This window comes from Elgaria multicarinata, chromosome 1 (genome assembly GCF_023053635.1).
Source record: "Elgaria multicarinata webbii isolate HBS135686 ecotype San Diego chromosome 1, rElgMul1.1.pri, whole genome shotgun sequence".
In the NCBI taxonomy this organism is placed as follows: Eukaryota; Metazoa; Chordata; class Lepidosauria; order Squamata; family Anguidae; genus Elgaria; species Elgaria multicarinata.
The window spans coordinates 159,913,796-159,934,226 of NC_086171.1; the positions used below are offsets into that span (position 1 = coordinate 159,913,796).

Below are 20,431 nucleotides of genomic sequence, written 5' to 3' on the forward strand. Positions count from 1 at the left end.
CAGGGGAGGGCATATCTCAGATGATAGGGTGCATGGCATGGGGCCCTATTTCCTTGTCCCCATGTTGTACAGACTTAGAACTCAAAAGGAGGAAGTCCGGCAAGGGGAACTTTGGAAGAAGAGCACTTTGCACAAATCAGCCTGACTCCAGAACACACTGGGGAACTCGAGCACATTGCTCACACTGCTCTGCCTAGAACCCTAACAGGCGCTTAGCATTGGGACATCAACAACAACCCCCACTCCAACAATGGTGAGAGCCAGAACAGAGTTTTTGTTTACTGCAGCTATTTTTAATCAACAAATTTGTCCTATCGTATTATTTGTGCTACAAGTCAAATCAGAAATGGCATTTTAGGTACAGGATACGATTTCTCCATTTCAAAGTCAAAACACAACCTTTACCCGTAGACCTACAGTTACTTTCAAGAAGAAAAGTTCATGCTCTTGACCTCCTGGGAGAATATAATTTCAAGTCAGTTCTTGTTGTCACTTCTTAGGTAGAAACCTACTGATGCCATTTGAAGAGCAGGCTGAACTAGAACCTCTGGAGCTTGTATGGGCAAAGTGTCGGGGCTACCCTTCCTACCCAGCATTGGTATGTACACAAGTTTCACAACTTCCTTTCCTTTTATGGAGGACATCTTGATGCCCTAGTATTCAGTGCTAAGCACACAATGCAGTTCATTGGACATAGAGGATGTCCGCTGGAAGAATTGTGTGCAAGACTGACATTCTCATTGAGAGTCTTACTTAGGGTGCTTCCAGACAGGGCTTTTATTGTGCCTTCGCCCTGCCTCATTCATGGAATTTCATTGGGGTTTCAGATGCCATTGTCTTCCATTTAAGCCCTCCTGTGTTTTCCCACTGCTGCTTCCATCTTTTTTTCTTACCACAGAAAACCTGTTCAAGAGAAAAAGATGAAATGGCTGCATAATGCCTTCAAATTGGGCTAGGAGCCCTCCATCTAGAAGCACCCTTAGTATATGTAATAATATATGTCTCACTAATCTGCTAGAATTCCTTGAGAGTGTCAACAAACATGTAGACAGGGGTGATCCGGTGGACATTGTTTACTTGGACTTCCAAAAGGCTTTTGGTAAAGTCCCCCACCAAAGACTCCTGAACAAACTTAGTAGTCATGGAATAACAGGAAAGGTCCTCTTATGGATCAGTGACTGGTTAGAGAATAGAAAACAGAGAGTAGGAATTAATGGTCAATTCTCCCGATGGAGGGAAGTAAATAGTGGGGTCCCACAGGGAATGGTATTGGGACCAGTCCTTTTCAACTTATTCATAAATGATCTGGAATTAGGAGTGAGTAGTGAAGTAGCCAAGTTTGCCGACGACACCAAATTATTTAAGGTTGTTACAACACAAAGGGATTGTGAAGAGCTTCAAAGGGATCTCTCCAAGCTGGGAGAGTGGGCATCCAAACGGCAGATGCGGTTCAATGTAAGCAAGTGTAAGGTGGTCATGTTGGGGCAAAAAACCCGAACTTAAAGTATAACCTAATGGGAACTGAGCTGGCGGTGACCAAACAGGAAAGAGATCTTGGGATTGTGATAGACAGCTCGATGAAAATGTACGCCCAGTGTGCGGCTGCTGTAAAGAAGGCAAACTCCGTGTTAGGCATTATAAGAAAAGGAATTGAGAATAAAACTGCCAGTATCATACTGCCATTATACAAATCTATGGTGCGACCACACTTTGAATACTGTGTACAGTTTTGGTCAGTACACCTAAAAAAGGATATTATAGAGCTGGAAAAAGTGCAGAAAAGGGCCACTAAAATGATTAAAGGGCTGGAGCATCTCCCCCATGAGGGAAAGTTACATCAAATGGGATTGTTTAGCTTGGAAAAAAGGAGGCTAAGGAGAGACATGGTAAAATTATTCATGGTACGGAGAATGTGGATAGGGAGACATTTTTCTCCCTCTCTCAAAATTCTAGAACCCGGGGTCATCCCATGAAGCTGATTGGTGAGAGATCCAGGACAAATAAAAGGAAGTATTTCCTCACACAGTTCATAGTTAAATATGGAACTCACTACCACAAGATGTAGTGATGGCCACCAATTTGGATGGCTTTAAAAGGAGGTTAGATAAATTCCTGGAGTCGTAGGCTCTCAATGCCTACTAGCTCTGATGGTTGTGTGCTAACTCCAGTATTTGAGGCAGTAAGGCTGTGTGCACCATTTGCTGGGGACCATGGGTGGGAGGGTGCTGTTGCACCATGTCCTGCCTTGTTGGTCCCTGGCCAATGGCTGGTTGGCCACTGTGTGAACAGTGTTGGACTAGATGGAGCCTTGGTCTGATCCAGCATGGCTCTTCTTGTGTTCTTAACAATATATGTGTGTGAGTTATTGCAAAATGAAAGACAGAACAGAAAACATGATACAATCTTTAATGAACTCAATCTTTAATGGATTCAATCTTAAAAGATTGAATTATCAGGGCTGGAGCTGCTGCCCTGAGAACAAAAGATGTGAATGCAAGGATTAACTGTTTGTGCTTCCAGACAGACAGCTCCTAGCATTAACCATCAAAAGACACTGTACAGTGATTCCATCTTTCTTCCCTTAATGGCTTTTTGTGTGGAAAAAAATACAGGAGCAGTGGTGGGAAAACACAGAAAAGTTACAAATTGAAGACAATGTCTGAAATTCCATAAATGAGGTCAAGTGATTATTTGATAATAGCATTGCTTGGAAGCATCCCTTGTGTGGATGAATTAGTGTGGTCTAGGTTTTCCTCTCTTGTTATAAAAGCTGGAGACCTGGCCATTGGGAGGCCTATACAGGTAGCCACCATATTTTAAAGTATGTTCTGACCAAAACTTGGTTAAATCATTAAATAGTCCCATGCAATATATAATTTAAACTGTGACTTTTATTATCTCAGTGTATGTATCATTCCATTGTACCGTGATAGTTAAGTTATATAAGCTGTTATCATTCTGCACTTTTCAGAGTTGAGACTCTTCACATGTGCAGAATAGCAATACCTTTGCTAAATGGGCACTGTTGTGCATGCACTATATACAGGTGATGCTACTAAGATAAGCTAGAACAGGGGAACATCTTCTGCACAAAAAGCTTCCCTATTGCTGCCATTACTGCAGTTGCACTGTAAGGAGAGCTGTGGGAGCTAAAAAAAAAATCGGTTTCCATATTAAACACCCTTGTTATGTGTATGATTTCTCAAGTTCTGCAGGCTTCTTCTGCTCTAGTTCTCCGCTAGCGAGGAATGGCAGGAATCAACTGTACTGTGCAGCATCATACTGTACGATGCAGAGCCATGTTCTACAAGAAAGATCTGAACACAATGCTGTTGACAACACAAGCTTAAACCACATTTATGCTTAAACATGATTGAAATCAGACAGAAGAAAAGGAAGGGAAGCACGAGAGGGAGCGAGAGGGGGACTAAACTTTAAATTGGTGTTTAAAAAGTAATCATTTGTATTTATAAATAATTTCCCTAACGGATTTTAAAATCAGCCTTCCTTGGGACACTGTAAAAGTAAATGCTCTGTATCAAACTGTAGGGAGGTTTTGAGCAGGAAGCCAGTCAGCTCTGTCCCAGACCAACCCTGTGCTGTTCAACAGTTTTATAAATGACTTGGATGAAGGAGTATAGGGGATGCTTATCAAATTTGCAGATGGCACAAAGCTGGGTAGCAAGTACCATAGAAAACAGATTCAAGATCCAAAATGATCTTGAGAGTGTGGAATATGTGGGGCTGAAACCAGCAAGATTAAATTCAACAGAGATAAATGTGAAGTTCTGCATTTAAGTACAAAGCATCAAAGGCACAAGTGTAGGATGGGGAAGATAAATAAATAAAAATAAAAAGATAAAATCCTACCAAGATGAGTTAGAAGTAAAACAATAATACATTCTAAAACCTATGAAATACAGTATGAGAAATAACTCATAAGGATCCTTCTGGCAGGGCACGGTGGTAGAAAGCCCTGTGAGAGAAGGGAGGGGCAGTCCAGTTGGAACAGGGGCCTGGGGTGATCTTCACCTGCTTACCTTGATCATTCTTCTGGGGTCCTTCCCACTTTCCCATTTTATGCTTTTAAAGGATGTTTCTGGTTCTTTATGTTAGCCACCTTCAAGTGTTTGGTGGGAAATAGATAAGTAAACAAATAAACAACTCAGAGTAGATAGCAATCAACAGTCAGCCATCACCATATGCCTAGACCATATGGCTAGTGGTATACACATTTCAGAAACGTGGAAGGATAAACAGTGATAAAAATATAATGCAACTAGAGATATGCCATAATGCTACTAAGAGCATTAACTGCACTCTTCTTAGGCAAAATATCTATGCAGGTCAATCCTATGCATGTCTACTCAGAAGTAAGTCCAGTTACTTTCAATGGTACTTACTTCCAGGTAAATGTGTATAGGACTGCAGCCGAAATATCATTATTGTTAAAAGCAAATAACAAACTCTAATTAGAATAAAATATATTCTAATAAATTAGGGTTCAAAGTAGTTGAATATAAGAAACATGAGGTGCAAAACCCACGAGGTACAATAGGCATAAAAATATTAATTTATTGCAAGCAGTCTGCTTGTGCTTTACAACAGTCATACTGAAAATAATCCCATAAGAAAAGTTAAGGAGCCCATGTAGCCACTAACCCAAATGAAGGCCATTCTATGACCATATATTATGCAGCACAAAACACAAGTAAAAACTCCAACTAAGAAAAAAGGAGTAATAGACAATCCCACCCAACCCTTCTGTGTATATCCATATTTTAATTTTTTGAATCTAATTATGATCCAACAAGAGCAGATTGTCTGTGACAGAGGCCTTGAATCAAAAGGCTTGCAGTTGAATAGAACTGGTGCGAGAGATAGCAAAAGGACTGAACTGAATGGTGGGTCAGCAGGGCCCTTGAAGAACAACTATTCTAAAAACTTCTTAGTTGTCAAAAAATAACACAAAGACACTCCTCATTTGTGCCCACTAGTGGGAATCTGTCAGTCCTGAAAAAGAAAGGTATACCAGATTTCCTCTGGATGGGCACACATAGATAACTTTAGCAGAGGGGCACAAAGTGGTGTGGGGAGAAGAAGTCACATGATGAATATCTCTGGCCATAGCTAGACCAGGCCTATATCCCGGGATCGTCCCAGGATCCAAATGACACACAGGGGATCCCGGGAGCAGGCAGGGATGATCCCTCCATTTGCCTGGGATAATCTTTAGGTCTAGCTAAGGCCTATGTCTTTCTGTGAAAGATTTTTCATCTTCCTTATATGTTACCTTAAATTACTACCTTGAACAAATGGAAATGCAGAGTGCAAATAAGCTGTGGTCTCTTCGTATTTGTTCAAAGCTTATTCTGAAGCATTTTGCTACAAAGGCTTCCAGTCTTATCGCTGCTGGGCTCTGCCCTATTATACATGTTAAATAATTCGTCATATTGCTTCACTCCTACTTAATCGTTCTTCTTCATAATTCTCTTGACTCCATACTACATCCAGCCTAAATGCTCAGGCGGTTGTGAAACATGTTTGTTTAATTGCATTTTAAATCAAGAATTCCCACCATCCCATCATGCATTAGATGCTTCTCTGCCCACCTTCCCACCCTCTTTGCAGTGTCCCCAGGCGCTACAGAACAGGGCTGTATCTTTGGACTGAACTTCCGAAGTTTGCGATGAGTCTCCAGGGTATCGACCTGTCTGTTTTGTGTTTTTAGATCATTGATCCCGAAATGCCACGAGAGGGCCTTCTTCACAACGGGGTCCCAATCCCCGTCCCTCCTTTGGAGGTATTGAAGTTAGGGGAACAGAAACAAGCAGAGGCTGGAGAAAAGCTGTTTCTTGTCCTTTTCTTTGACAATAAGAGAACGTGGTAAGTAAATATAAACAGACGAAGGGAAATAACTTCTTTGGACTATAGAGTATCAGGACATTACTCTGATGCATTTACAGCTAAATATTTAAGCACCCAGAAGCTTGGGGAAAAATATTGGATGATGTAACTACATGACAGGCCTATAGTTCTTCCTTCCTCCAGTGAATGATGAAAAGGCTTTCTGTTCATTTCAGCACCAAGCAGAGCCGTTACAGGACTTCCTTCTGCTGCTGGAGAGTGTGCGTGTCGCAATCCTGTTCATCAGACATACTGATGTTTCTTGGGGAGTTTTCTTCCCAATTAAAATGAATAATAAAGAAAATTTCTATTAATTTGGAAACTGGGCTGAACTGTACCGTTTAGGAGAAAGCTAACACCCGAGGTTACTAGAAATATGTTTCCTTGTATTTCTTTATACTCTCCCTAAATAACTTTTCTCTGTATCATTGCTCTTGAACTGCAGGCAGTGGCTTCCACGGGAAAAGGTTCTTCCCCTTGGAGTAGATGACACAGTGGATAAATTAAAGATGATGGAGGGACGGAAAACCAGCATTCGCAAGTCTGTCCAGGTTGCATATGACCGGGCCATGATCCATATGAGTCGGGTTCGGGGAGACCATCCTTTTGTCACACCAAATTATCTGTAGGGGCTGATAAAGCCTGCTCTGCCCTTCCTACTTTCCCTGGAGATTATGTCTGCATCTATAGGCTCAGTGGGTCTTGGTGTACACTGAACAGTGTGGGATTTCCTCCCTTTCCTGGAGGAAGGTGTGACTGCTCTGTTTTGTGTTCAAAGCAGAGAAGCACTATTCCTAGCAGTTGGGAAAGCTCCTGTAAAGTACCTGATATGTGCCAAAACACCTGCCTGGGTTCTTTCTGAATATGTATCACTGAAGAGCCAGCAGGAGAGGAAGTAATGGAATGCTCTGACTGGCAAGACGATGTCAGGAGCAGCTGCACTGCAATGCCGTGGCCTTGGCAGAATCTTAGACATGAGAAGCAGAGCTAATTTGCTGATTGGACTGGAAGCCCCGCAAGACTCTTGTGTTTTCAATCTTCAGCTAGTCCTGAAGAATTCTCTGGAGCCTGCCACTACTATAAATAACCCAGTATCCTCTTGATGACTCTTGTGTGCCAAATTTACAGTAATATTCATCCTCCTTTTTCATGTTATTTTTAAAAGCACTCGTTTGCCCCTGCTGCATTATAACATTTACGGCCTAGTCTAGAAATCTCATACCTGGGTTTATGTCTGTTTTTATGTTAGAACTTACCGACAAACAAACAAAAAAGAGATGATATTTTGGTGAAATTTCCCCTATTCCCTTATGCACATTTACATGCACAGAGCTTTAAATATGAAGAAGAAATTACTTGTAAAATGATTTGTGTGATTACATTTATGAAGTAGTTTTTACATTTCAACGTCCAGTTAATACATTATTGGAACAGGAACAGAACGATGTTGTAAAAGTTCTTTTAGAAAGCACCCAACCTGCTAGAAGAATATTTGATACTGAGGTTTATGAAGTCATGAAGAAAATACAACCTTTTGTGGTTTTGAAAACGTTTGGTCCTGTTGCCCCAATCCAAGGCGGTACGAACCGAGTTCTGTCTAAGTGCTGCCTCATTCATTTCAGTACTTGGGAAAACACCGACCCATAAGTCTGCATGATTGCTGGACACGGAAGCAGCCTATTGCCGAGGTAGAGGGGGCACAGTATGTATAGCAACCTGTTTCCATATGCGCTCCACCTCTACTTGGAGTTGGGCCATTGTGCTGCTCACTGCACATGGAGCGCTTTCACCAGCTTCTTACCTGCTTGCATAGAGTGCCATATGTACAGTGTGCAGCTTTGGATCAGGATATCCATGTCAAACCACAGTTCCTCTTTATCCTGGAAAATCACCCCATTTCGTTTTGGGTTGAATCAAAATGGTGTCTTATCTTCTTGCTCACCAGAACGCATTGCACTTTCACCCTTAGCTATCCCATAAATATTTCACCATTGGCTTTTGTGCTCGGTGAACTTCCGTTATTAGGAACTGTTAAGAATAGAGCACAACTCTTCAGAGGATCCTATTTTTTTAAAACTTGCATGTGCTGAGAAAACAGGGAGAGCTGAAGTGTGCAAGCTGAAAAAGCAGTTAGATTTGAAGTTTGATTTATCTAGATTTTGTTGTCTTTTCTTTTTAAGTGTTGCAAACCAAAGGTGCAGAGCAAGATTGTAATTTGAAGATATCATTTCCCCCCTTTTAAACTCAGTATTTTTTATTGTTTTATTTTTTCATACTAAAGAGATTGTGGAACAAAATGTTAATTGGAGAAAATCACTGCCATTTGTATGTGGTCTACTTTTTTAAAGAAGCACCACGTCTTATATATTGGGACATAAAACCACACTTTATGGAAAATATCTGTAACATAAAGAAGATGAAGAGGAATCTTTTTTAAACTAGTTAATAATACCTGAAGAGTGTGGCTATGGAAGGAACTTGTGTACATAGTTGTAAAATAATATTCTAAATTATTCAGGCCAATTGTTACCATTCTTAACTCCTCAGTTGCGTTGCTGGGTCTTTGTATGCACACGGTGTCATTAATTTAAAGCAACATACACTTTTCCCAGGTTGTAGTTCAGCTGTGGACTTGTGACCTATGTATAACTGTTTTAAGATCTTGCATTTTACTTTTCATTTTTTTAAAATTACATTTTAAAGATTTGAATTGGCTAATATCCTGCTGTTGCTATGGGACCTAAACGTGACTTGTCAGTCTGCTGTAAAGCACAGATGGCTCTATTTATTGTAGAAAGTGAGTTTATTTGCTTTCTAGAACTGTTTATATCAGATGGTATAAGAGGTAATAAAATTCTATGCTTGTAAAGAAAAAAATGCTAATTTTACCTACTATAATCTGACTGTTTGAAGCTATATTTTCTCTCTGAGAAATAAATGTTCTAATGTAAAATGTCTGATTGAATTGCCTTAATCTGGGTGGGATCCTTTGGTTGACATTTGGACTCTAAAATGTAATATTTTGCCAATTTTCATAAGCTCCAAAATATTTAGTCTTGGAATGTCTTTTTCCTCATTGTATTTGAGTTCCATACATGGCAGTGTTCAAAGATTGAAAAGTACAGGTAGGTGGGACATCTCAGGGCTAGTATGGGGGAGGTGGGGATTTTAAAAATGGGAAGGCATTGAACTCGTACACCAGGAAAACATCTGTAGTGTGAAACTTCAGTCTGTGAAGTTGTGTGTATGGGATCCCTACCACCACCACCACCACCACCACAATTGTACTTCTTTAATGTTTTAAAAGATGGACTCTCTGGCTGCTGTGGAACATATGGGTTGGCACCCTCTGTTTCTAGTGCAATGTTACCCACAACATATCTTTCTCCCCAAGCATAGGAGAACATCCACGATTCATTTGAATCAGATTATTTATTACTTTTATTTTAGGGTATATTGCTTCCCATTTTAAAAATCCCAAAGCAGTTTACAATAAATTATAAAAGACTTTCATTATAAAAGCACAACAGCATTTAGACAAGTTAATGGTTGAAAAAAAAAACCTGGGATAAACAAGTAATTTTTAAATTAATTGTTAAAAGCACATGACTTTGACTGTTGGTGACTGATGTACTGATAGGGGGACATCATTCCAGTGAGAGGGTCCCACTACTGAGAAGGCCCATTGCCAGATAGTACTCTCCAGAATGCGGCCCAAACAACAAGGCCTCCCCTGAAGATTGTGGTGGGCTAATGGATCTATATAAGGAGAGACAATCTTTCAGGTAACTTGGTCCTAAGTTGTATAGGGCTTTATATGGCAATAATACCTTGAACCTGGCTGACTAGCAAACTCGTTCACAAATTTGGCATATACAGTAGTAACCACACTACTACTTCTGCCTATGTGAAATGCAGCATGAATCTACACGACATACATTGCAAAGGTTTCATTTGGGTTGCATGAATTGGCCCTAAGAGCTAAGAAGAATAGGGCACATGTGCTGCTTCGGCTTAACTGGACGGAATGTTGTTAGTATTGCAGTGGCTTTTTTCTTAGCTGTCTAACCCAAACCCTTTGATTGGAAAGGTGTTTCTACTCTTCTGCTTTGAGGGCATTCTAGATTAGTTGCAATAGGAAGGCTCCCCATGGAACAGGAAACTGAGTCAGGTTTCTTGACATCACACCTCCTAGGGGAGCCGCATCCCTGCCTTCCTGAATCACTTTGCCCAGTGACAGAGAAACAGAATCTTCATTGAACTCTGTAAGCTTGCTTGACCTCCCTTTTTTCCTTTTTGGATTATCTCCTCCAGCCTTCAACCCTACCCCCAACACAGGTGGGGATGGATCCCTGCCCAGTTTCAAGGATTCATGCAGACTGTCACTACTTGAGACCCTCTCCCCTTGAGCGTCTCTCCTCCATCACTGTGGGGAGCAACAAGGTGCAGCTGGATGTTCCGGACCCCATTGAAAGGATAACGTAAGCTGCCTGAATCACTGACATTGGCTGCTGACTCGCCTCTTTGTAAGACAGCTAGAAGACTTAACATTGCATTCCCACCTAGATCCTGGCAGTCATCATTAAGGCCGGACATCATGGCCAGCTCATATTCTGGCTTATGCTGGCAGTCAGCATGAGGGAGCAACCTCACCCCTTCACTATTTTTATGGGAGCATCTTCCTATTTCCATGAGTGGATGGGCTCCTGTGGCTGCCTAACATGGGGATGTTGCGGCTGTGCTGGCCTGTGATAGGTGGGCACTGGTGATGTTGCCATGGATACTGGGAGTGTGGCTGTTGTTCCAGTCTGTGCCTTTTGTTAATGGTATTTCCCCACCCACCCCCCTTCCCTTCAACTTTTGTACTGGCTGAGTATATAATGCTGGCGTAGTTACAACAATGCTGCAGAAGTGCAAGTCAGTTGGGCAGAAGGTAGATCAGAATCTACTGGTAGATCTTTGGGTGATTTGCAGAAGACCAGCAAGGGTTTCTGATTCCCAGTTTAACAACAGCAGCAACAAAATGACTCTCCTGCCTTAACCTCAACTGCTGAAATGAAGAAAACTTGGGATAACCAGAAGTGGACTCTTGCGTGAAAGGACTATGCACTCAGTTCTGTTCCGTTATTGAAAACAAATGTCTGTGTTCAGAGGCACCCTCTTCTTTCATTCTCTGGCTCAAAGTTCACATTACTTTAAAGCTGTAGCTAGTGGTGATGTTTTTCCTCCTTTTTTCCTCAACAGTAAGTGCAGAGCCTCTGATCTTGATCAGGACCCAAACTTAGGGGTAGGGGGCCTTTAACCCTTTCCCCCCTCACTACAGTCCCAATGTGGACCAGGTGGCCCACACCTGTGATATATATATTGCTGAACAGCGATCTATTTGCTTTAATAGATTGCTATTTTCAATATAAATTGCAGGCATGGGGATTCCGCTCTGGAACGAGGCATGGGGGGGGGGGTGGCGGCGGCGGCGGCAAAGGGTTAAAGCCCTCTACTCTCCATGGTAAGGCCACAATCTGGATAGGTGTCCTATACTAGTCAAAAAAGAAACATTTAAGGTAACTTGTGCTTTGGTAAGTGAATGTGTTTTGCTCCTGGCTGTAGTTCATAGAAGCATGTAAGAATTTTGTTTCTGTTTGTAAACCGTGGAAGGTGACTTTTTCACAATCCCAAATACAAGTTGGAGCACTTTTACCCCAAGAAATGTTTGCAAATTCCCGAATTGGCAGTCATGTTTGAATATATATATATATATATATATATATATATATATATATATATATGTATGTGCGTGCGCGCACACACTTTGAAATGCAAATTTTTCAGAAAAAAATGTACATGTTCATGCTTAGTCAATGGGGGAAAGTGTGTCCTTTTGAAAAATATGTACATAGATATGTATTTTTTCCTGTTCAAACAGGAAGAGAAAAACAGGAACAGAAAAAAAGGTGGAAAATGAGAGCAAACCAAAACTAGCTTTGAAGTGATTTTTGGAGAATTTAAGTGAGCTTGAAAATTGTTGGTTATCCTGTCCCTAGTGTTTCTTGAGCTTTGAATAAAGAACGAAGTAGATCTGACAAACCTGAAGTCTTTCCACTCCCGGTGTAAGTCGACTACTGGTGTAGAGGGACTAACAGACTATTCAGCCCGTCTTCTGGCTGCAGAACACTAGCCTTTACAATAAAATAATCTGCTACAGACTAATCTGGACACCACCACATTGAGAAGAGCTTAGGTCAGGGACAACTGATGTCCTGGTAAAAGACTATTTCCACTGGTGTGCACTGCGTCACACCACACAATTTCTCCCCCAAACTTACTAGTTTCCCATGATGGTTCTGGTTTAAATAATTTAATTCTCTTAAATTCTGCAAGGGTTTAACACGTGGATTCAATAAAGGAGTCACTGAAGAAGCTGCTGAAGATGGGGTCCGAGTGGCGGATGCGAGCAATCTCTCCTTCCTCGTTCAGCTGGAGTTTCAGGATGACCCTGCAGGCCTGGATCTGCACCCCTTCCTCAGGGTGAATGATGAGGGAGAGAAGGCAGTCGGCAAGGCGGGAGTCATCTCCAAAGAGGACCTCATGAAGGGACGACTCATTGTACTGCCAATGCACCGACTGGTAGTGGGGAGTCAAGCGGCCCTCACAAAGTCGTTCCACGAACACCAGCAGCTCAGAGAGCAGGTTCCCAGGCTGGGAAGGTTGGAAAAGGTTGAGGAATTCAGGGTACACCTTAAAGAGAGGCAGGGTAGTTGGTTTAGTCTTCAAAACGAGGATGGGACAGTTGGCTTAGGCATGAGTGCCCTGTCCTTGTGGCTAGCGGACTTCCGTTTCTTTTGAGAGTGACTACAGAGTCTTCTATAAATGCAGGTTGCTTACCTGTAACTGTAGTTCTTTGAGTGGTCATCTGTGCAGTCACACTATGGGCTCTGCGCTGGCGCTGAGCTCTGCCTCAGAAAATCTTCTCTAGCTGAGAATCGTTAATTTTGGCAGGAACCCTACCCCACCGTCCACTGCGCATGCTCGTGCATAGTGGACAGTGTGCGCAAGCATGTGGACGGTGGACGTCTACAGTGGACGGTGTGGGAGGGTCCCTTTGCGTTAGGGATATCCCTGACAGTCGGGGTTCTCTGATTTCACCCTCCAATGTCATGGAGAGTAGTTCAACTGCCGGAAATTCTGCCAGGTTGGAACTCTCTATTATGATAGCTGGGCGTGGCACAAGTGGGCCGGGTTTTGCGGCTCCTGGCCTCTTTTTCTTCTTTTTATCATGAGTGGCGGGAGGCGATTTAGCTTTCTTTGCTTTCTTTGCTATTTTCTTTGCTGTTGATACTGTCAGAGATTGGGTCGATGTCGAGGGTTCGGCGTGTAATGTCGACGTCGAGGGGTCTGTCGACGTCGAAGATTGTGGAGCTGCAGTCAAAATAGCAGCCATAGTTTTAGGTCTATCGGCTCGTTGCACTGTTTGTTTCCAGAGTTTAGCCTTGAGTCGGTCTGACCTATGCCTCCTCGTTTGCCTAGAAAATGACTGGCAATGATGGCACATCTCCACTACGTGTGACTCATCGAGATACAGTAGACAGAGTGAATGCCTGTCTGCTGCAGGGAGTTTGCTGCCACAGCGGACGTACTTGCGGAATGGAGCCTTAAGGGCCATACAAAGTTATAGAGAAAAAGTAAGTTTTATATAATATAGATAGATAGATAGATATAGATATAGATATACGAAAAAGAAAGACAGAGGAAGTTGAGATAACGAAGAAGAATAACGAAGAAGATTAACTCAGCTACTCAATCTTTGAAGATGAGACGAACTCTTTATGAGGCACCAGCTACGGCGGTCGCAAAGGAACTGAGAGGGAGGTGGGAACGTGCGCGTGCATGCGCAGTGGACGGCGGGGGAGGGTTCCCGCCAAAATTAACGATTCTCAGCTAGAGAAGATTTTCCGAGGCAGAGCTCTGCGCCAGCGCAGAGGCCATAGTGTGATGCACAGAGACCACGAAGAAGAAGGAAAACTTCCCAGGCAGCAGGAAGGATCTATGCTTGGGTCTGACCCCCCTAAGCTGCAGTGGACTAGTGGTTTTGCCCTCTTCTCATGCCTTTTGTTCCTTTTCTAGGTGGAGGAAGTAAGTAAGTTCTTACCTGGCAATTCATGATGTCAAATAACAGATCTTCTTTCTGGGCTAGCATGCTCAGGTATTTCAGAACCTGCACCTGAATAGACAAAAAACAGAGCAAATAATCAACTATACAGGTAGGGGTGGGGGGTGTCTCTCTGTAATGGCTTCCACATAATGTCGCAATGATATTTCCAAGGTTTTGGCTGTGGGGTGGGATTAGGACAGGAGCCTTACTACCTGGGTCAAGTTGTTCCCCATCTGCAGAATCTCCATTAAGCCTGGCATGCGCTTTTTCAGCAGCGCATGCGTGTGATCCGGCAATGCCAACCCATTCAGTAACCTCAGTCCAGCAACGTGGACATCGTTGTCCCATATACTGGTGATTGTTTCAAGAACTTTAGGGATAAACTCCTGCAAAAAAAGCAAAGCAGATTTTATGGTTGTAATATAAACCAAAGGCCAGAACTGTCTGGATTCCATATGGTGATTAACAACAATGGGTTGTATGGAAATTGGGCTGTTGCACAGCTTTTGGCTTCTTGAGAATCTTCCAGCTCCATGATTCTATGAACCTTGATTTTCATGCTGGTGGTTATTTTTAAATGGTTCCCAAGGAAAGATTATCACGTCAGTTTAAAATGCTAAGTGTTATTCCTCAACGTTTCAGACACACTGTGAATTCTACCTGGAAGGCACATTTAATAATTCTTGAAGTCTGGACATCTTAGAAAACAAAGACATGAAACAAAAGACATGTCAAACATGGGAAATCTCAAATCTCACTAGGTAAAACAGGGATATTTAGAGTGAATCGTCCAAAGATGAAAGGCAAATGTCACCTTGCAATTATTTTACTGCACAGGAATTTCACGTGCTAACAGCCCTTGGTAAAGTGAAAGGTTGGGTTGCCCTTCCATATATACAGAGAAAGTGATTACTTTGCTTGGATGCCTCAAAGAGCCATCACAGGCCCTATCCCCCAGGCAGAGGCCCCCTCCATCATCTGAGATTCATGGCTTTTCAATGGAGCCAGTTCATATGGTCTGTTGTGAGCCATCAGAAGATGATTAAGGGAATGATGCCAAATGGCAAACATGCATGTGTGGATCAGTCCTGATTTGATGCATGAAGCCTGGCACAGAGGTGTCACATCAGGGAAGGGGGACCTCTGGTGTGTGGGCCTAATCTTGTCCACAGAGGTTCTCCATCCAGCCCACAGAGCTTTCCTGGATTCCTTCAGGTGGTTGGACTTGGATTCCAAGTTCCAGCCCCCGGAGAAATTCTCACTGTTTCTGATCATAGATAACAGTGGGGGATATGGGTGTGAGAGGAGGGTTCACCCACATGGCAGCATCCCCACTGGGTAAAACTGCTGAGACAGAGCCAGTGGCCAGAGGAGCACTTCAACATGAAATCTGAAGCTGCATGATAACTTTGTAAAGATGATTATAGGATTTATTTTTGTCTGAGACAAGATGTGAGTGCCAAGTATCACCTGAATTTTAATTCTAAACTTCCAGATGCCAGTGAAGGCCTTGAGGGCATGCAGAGTCTGAATCTTGATGCCCACATCTGGATCATCCAGGAATGATGCCACTAGTTTGATGTCCTCATAGGTACACGCAGATGCCTGGAAAAGCAGAGCATGCAAAGTTAGGGTGTGTGCATTGGTATAATTGTATATTTTAAAGAGCAGGCACTCATCATGACAGTCCCCATTTCCACATCCACAAAGAAAGACCAAAAATGCAGCCTGTTGTGCTGATCCACATCAACAAGCCAGTTCTAGCAGTTCCCATCCCCATCAGGAGCAGGTCTTTTCTAAAGCTACTGGGTGATAATTGCCCATTCAAGACCAAACCACCTGAAAATACTTTGCATTCAACAATAGGTTTGTTGCTTGGAAAATCCATACCCCCCTCCCCTGCCAACTACTGTTAAGATTGCAGCTCACCCCAAAGAGAGGTTAGCTGCTAGTAAAAAAAAGAAGTCCCTGCTAGTAAAAAAGAAGAAGTTAAAGGTCTACTACCATCAGGAATAGTATTGGTCAGAATACATTGTGTACCATTTCAGGCCAGGGATCCTGTCAATGCCCTTGTGCTGCCTCACCTAGAGGGAGGACTTCACATTGCTGGGTGTTGCTGTCATTTGGATTCCAGGTTTCAACTAGGGAGTCAGAAGTTTACCAGGGAACTGAGTTGGTCAGTTTTTCATAGGAAAACCAGACAGAAACAGATCAGTATCACAGAAAGCTCCAAAAGGGGCTGGGGCTGGAAGTCAGACAGGTGACTGCCACGACACAGGCGCTGATGTCGCTTGATACGCCTGAGGCGAGGGATAAAAACCACCTTCCTCCAAACTATGTGGAGAAAGGGGTTAAATGGAGAAGGATTTCACTATATAAAATAATACACTGTGAGTTATACGTGCTGAGGTGAATTATTGTCAGAGTGGGTGCTAAATGTGTAAACCTTAGACGATAAATGCCAAACAGACACGTGGGATTTTTATGGTAGTTAAAAACAAAATAATTAAAAAATATTTTTAAAAGTTCACAAGTTTTGTTTCAAATAAAACATTTAAAAACCTTTTTGAAATCTTTCATCCAATCCTTTCACTTATTCACATATGCGCTTTCCTTTTTCTCACACAATCAATCTTGAACTGATTGAACTGATTAATACTATTAATAAGTATTGATTATTATACATCATCTACATGCACACCACACTCCAAAGACACCACTCTCTACACTGACCCTCAAATTTCCCAGAACTTAAGTACCCTAAACACAGAGAGCACTAAAGACTCTAAGAGTACCTAACAAGTCCCTCACAATCCCCTCAGTCATTCCGTTATATATCACTCCTCCCCCTCCCAAGACATTCTAACTCCACCCACTCAGGCCAACATTCTAAACTCACCACAGACTTACAAACTGCAGACATACATTTGGGAACTGACTTGTGGGGTGTAACGCCACAGTGACCTGTATGTTGGCTCCAACAAGGAGCAGATAAAACAGCCTCAAATAAGAGTCTGGCTTCCTTTAGGCTGGTTGGCTCTACCTCCTCATTTAGCCTTTATCTCTTAAAGTGCCCTGGTATGTTTTAGCAGCCTCCAGCTATGACAATGTGAGAATGGCTGTGGCACATAATGTCCTCATGGCTGGAGTCCTCGGTGTCCAAAGATGGCAAGGTGACCTCCTTTAGATGCAAGGGAGCCAACCCCTGAAAACGTTCTGGGAACTGGGTCCTATAGAGAATCAGGGTCCTCTGAGGATGAGGGCTTCAGTCCTGGTCCACGATACCTTGTTACATAGCTATCCTACCCATCTCTGATTACCTTTGGGTTCCTCTTCCACAAGTGTACTGTACATTTTGCAATTCTGGACTCTTACCTCTGTATCCAGTAGATAAACACATCGTGTGATGCCATGGAGTACCATATTCTTGGAGTAGTCATCTAGCCTCAGACTGAGGGAGGCCAAGAGTCCCCTGAGTTCTCCAGAATCCATCATAATTTTACTATGGTGGGCCTGGGAAAGTCCTAAAAACAAAAAGGAAAGGAGGGCAGCCCCAAGAAAGGCAGAAGTGACAATGTGCCTTAAAACCACTGTTGAATGGAGAATGCACTAGACTGAATGAAAATGCCCAATACATTTTGCCAGTGTGTCTTCTGCAAAGGCAATATTTTTGATAGATCAACAAAGTGTTCTCTCTCCAAGTTCGGCATCTCAAAAGGAGGACCCTGACAGATACTTGGAGCTATCTGATATTGAATTCACAGCACTTCACAGGTCATTAAGCTAATCACTTCATCCCAAAGAGTTAGATAAAAACTGTGATGTCTACACTCAGCACATGAACAGTAAGCATTGCAGACTCTGAAACAACTCAGTATGTCAAAGAACACAGCAGAGACTGTGTCGGAATGCATAGGACAGTGATGCTAATATAAGGAATCACAAGAATATCCCTTCGTGGCAGACAGTGTGAATTTCTTTTGGCCCAATCTGGGTGCGGAAAAGGTGTAGCACTTCTTGTCTGAGCTGAATCAAACTTTGGTAGGTATCCAAGAGCCTGATTTATGGCTGATAAACACCACATGGCGCTGTGAAATACGGCACATGGCACTGTGAAATCTGTAATTCGGCAAAGGTATATGTTATTCCCACATATTCATTTGGAGAAGCATTCCTCAACCTGGTGCCCTCCAGATATTTTGGACTACAACCCCCAGAATCCCTGCCCACTAGCCATACTGGCTGGGGCTGATGGGAGTTAAAGTCCAAAACATCTGGAGAGTAACAGCTTGGGAAGGCTGATTTAGAGCATATCCAAAAGACCAGTTCCCTCTATGCTCTTGGTTTGGCTCAGCCAGGGCCACATGGAATCCTACACGTGGCTACAGCCACATCTGAATAGCTTGTTGCATGGCAATGACCACTCCCAAAATACAGTAAAAAGCAATGGGAATGCTTCACCATTTCTCTGACTCCCCATGTTCACTCACTGGTCACTAAGGTAAGTGGCCGTGGGTTATAGGGAGGGCACTTGATCACTGCCATGATGGTCTTGGCCACCAGGAAGATTGCACCAGCTCCTGTAGCTGCAGACACCACGTTTTTAGGTGTTACCAGCTCTGAATACTTCATCTCCTCGCCTTGGACACCAAGGGATGCAGCTCGAGGCCTGGATCCTGACCTCAAGCAAGCTTTCCAATGGAAACACTAAACTGCTCACCATATGGTTTGTGACGTCACCAGGTTCCATCATGACATCTATGACATGAGGCTTGAGTCCCACGAGGCTTATCAAGGCCGGATGTCTCACGCTTTGTCACCCTTGAGCCTCTCCATCATCTATGACACACCATCCCAGTAGCTGCAGAAAGCAGGACGAATGCAAGTCAAGATCCCCAGGTTCATTGATGGAATCAGTGCAATAAATCACTCTTCCTTTGTTTTCATGTGTAAAATAGGCAGAGGCACCAAACGTGCACGCTCGCACACTCACTAGCAATCCATGGTTTGTTGATGATGGGTTGATCGTACGAACTAGCTTAACTCCAACTGTGCAGGGGGCTCGAACTTGCCCACTTTCTGTACTTAGCTTGGGATGGAGGTGGGCAGCCACCAGCCAACTTCTGCGCCATGCCAGGCAAGCAGTGCAAGTTTTCTTCAGCTACTTCACAACACTCAGTGTTAACTAGGTTTACAGCAGTATCAGCTCACCTGTAAAAGAAGGTGGGGAGGGGAGGGCCAATTTTAGTAGACCAGCCTTTATAAATCAGGTGCCCTCCAGATGTTTTGGATTGGAACACCCATAATTCTCATCCAGCAGGGCTATTGGCCATGTATGTTATATACAGTATACTATATCCTACCGACAACAGCAATAATCTTCCTGGGGGCACCAGTGTGGTATATAACACATTGCAGCTCTGTCGTGGGCGGCTGACACTAGCAGACCAGTCTTACCTATCTAGCATTTATTTACCAGCACAAAAACTTACTGGATATGTCTGCAAATATCATAAATCCCATTTCGTGTACCATTTCCTGGGACGTGTAGGACCCAAATTGGCCTAATGGAGGCGCTGTTTTGCCCTTCTCCACAGCTAAAACACAGCCTTTCCTTCCAGATGCAGATTATTTTTTCCAGAAATAGCAGAATTTAGGGCTATTTTGTATGCACATGCAAGATTGGGTTGCATCCAGACTAGCTAATTGAAAGGCCCCTTCTTCCAAGAGCTACTACTTTTCTTCCCATGTCATCTTTTTGTTATTTCTTGGCATGAGGCTGTTATTCTTCGACTCTGTCCTCACAACCTGAATACTCAGGAGTCTTATGATAGCCTCTGCTGCTTATCCGCTCATGGAGCAGATCAAACTTTGCCCCTCTTCCTAACTTCTACTGAAGCAGTTCATTGATAGGAAGGAAGTATTTGGGATCGGATTTTAATTTTTTTTCTAGTGGTATTACTCAACTGAACTAGGCGGGGCATGTGTTCCACTTTACAGAGGACAGTCCTCTATTGGACGGCATCTTCTACTTGAAGCGCTGCCCAGTCTAAGCCAAGTTTAAAGAATCCTACGAAGGGAGAGAAGCAGGGACCTTGGAGTTGCCCATCAATGGTTAGCAGCTGATGCAGTCTTCCCAACTATGGTGAGATGTACTGCATCTCTAATTAATTTATAGTAATTCTTTCTCAATGTGCATGTCGAGATATAAATTAGCATATGCAAATACCATGCTAATCTGTGCCATTTCTTGCTCCCTTTTTTAAAAGGTGCATTTTACGTAAGTGACCATGTGCACACACAAGTAGGGTGACCATATGAAAAGGAGGACAGGGCTCCTGCATCTTTAACAGTTGCATAGAAAAGGGAATTTCA

At 42.9% G+C, this 20,431-nt stretch overlaps 2 protein-coding genes across 2 annotated transcripts in view; one reads left to right on the plus strand and one right to left on the minus strand.

Moving 5' to 3' along the window:
• BRPF3 (bromodomain and PHD finger containing 3) overlaps positions 1-8,860 on the plus strand; it is a 35,649-nt gene extending 26,789 nt beyond the window's left edge. The window contains exons 11-13 of the mRNA XM_063140871.1: positions 501-598; positions 5,732-5,886; positions 6,353-8,860. Coding sequence (XP_062996941.1) covers positions 501-598; positions 5,732-5,886; positions 6,353-6,536 — 437 coding nt within the window. The 3' untranslated portion in view covers positions 6,537-8,860. The remainder of the gene's footprint in view (positions 1-500; positions 599-5,731; positions 5,887-6,352) is intronic.
• A 3,365-nt stretch (positions 8,861-12,225) lies between these two features.
• LOC134393799 (armadillo repeat-containing protein 12-like) lies at positions 12,226-18,993 on the minus strand. Its single transcript, XM_063118900.1, has 6 exons — positions 18,547-18,993; positions 17,432-17,580; positions 15,527-15,661; positions 14,269-14,442; positions 14,054-14,125; positions 12,226-12,642 (listed from the first exon to the last, which is right to left on the minus strand). The coding sequence occupies exons 1-6, from the start codon at positions 18,686-18,688 to the stop codon at positions 12,289-12,291; spliced, it is 1,026 nt and encodes a 341-aa protein (XP_062974970.1). The 5' UTR covers positions 18,689-18,993; the 3' UTR covers positions 12,226-12,288.
• Between the last annotated feature and the right edge of the window lie 1,438 nt (positions 18,994-20,431).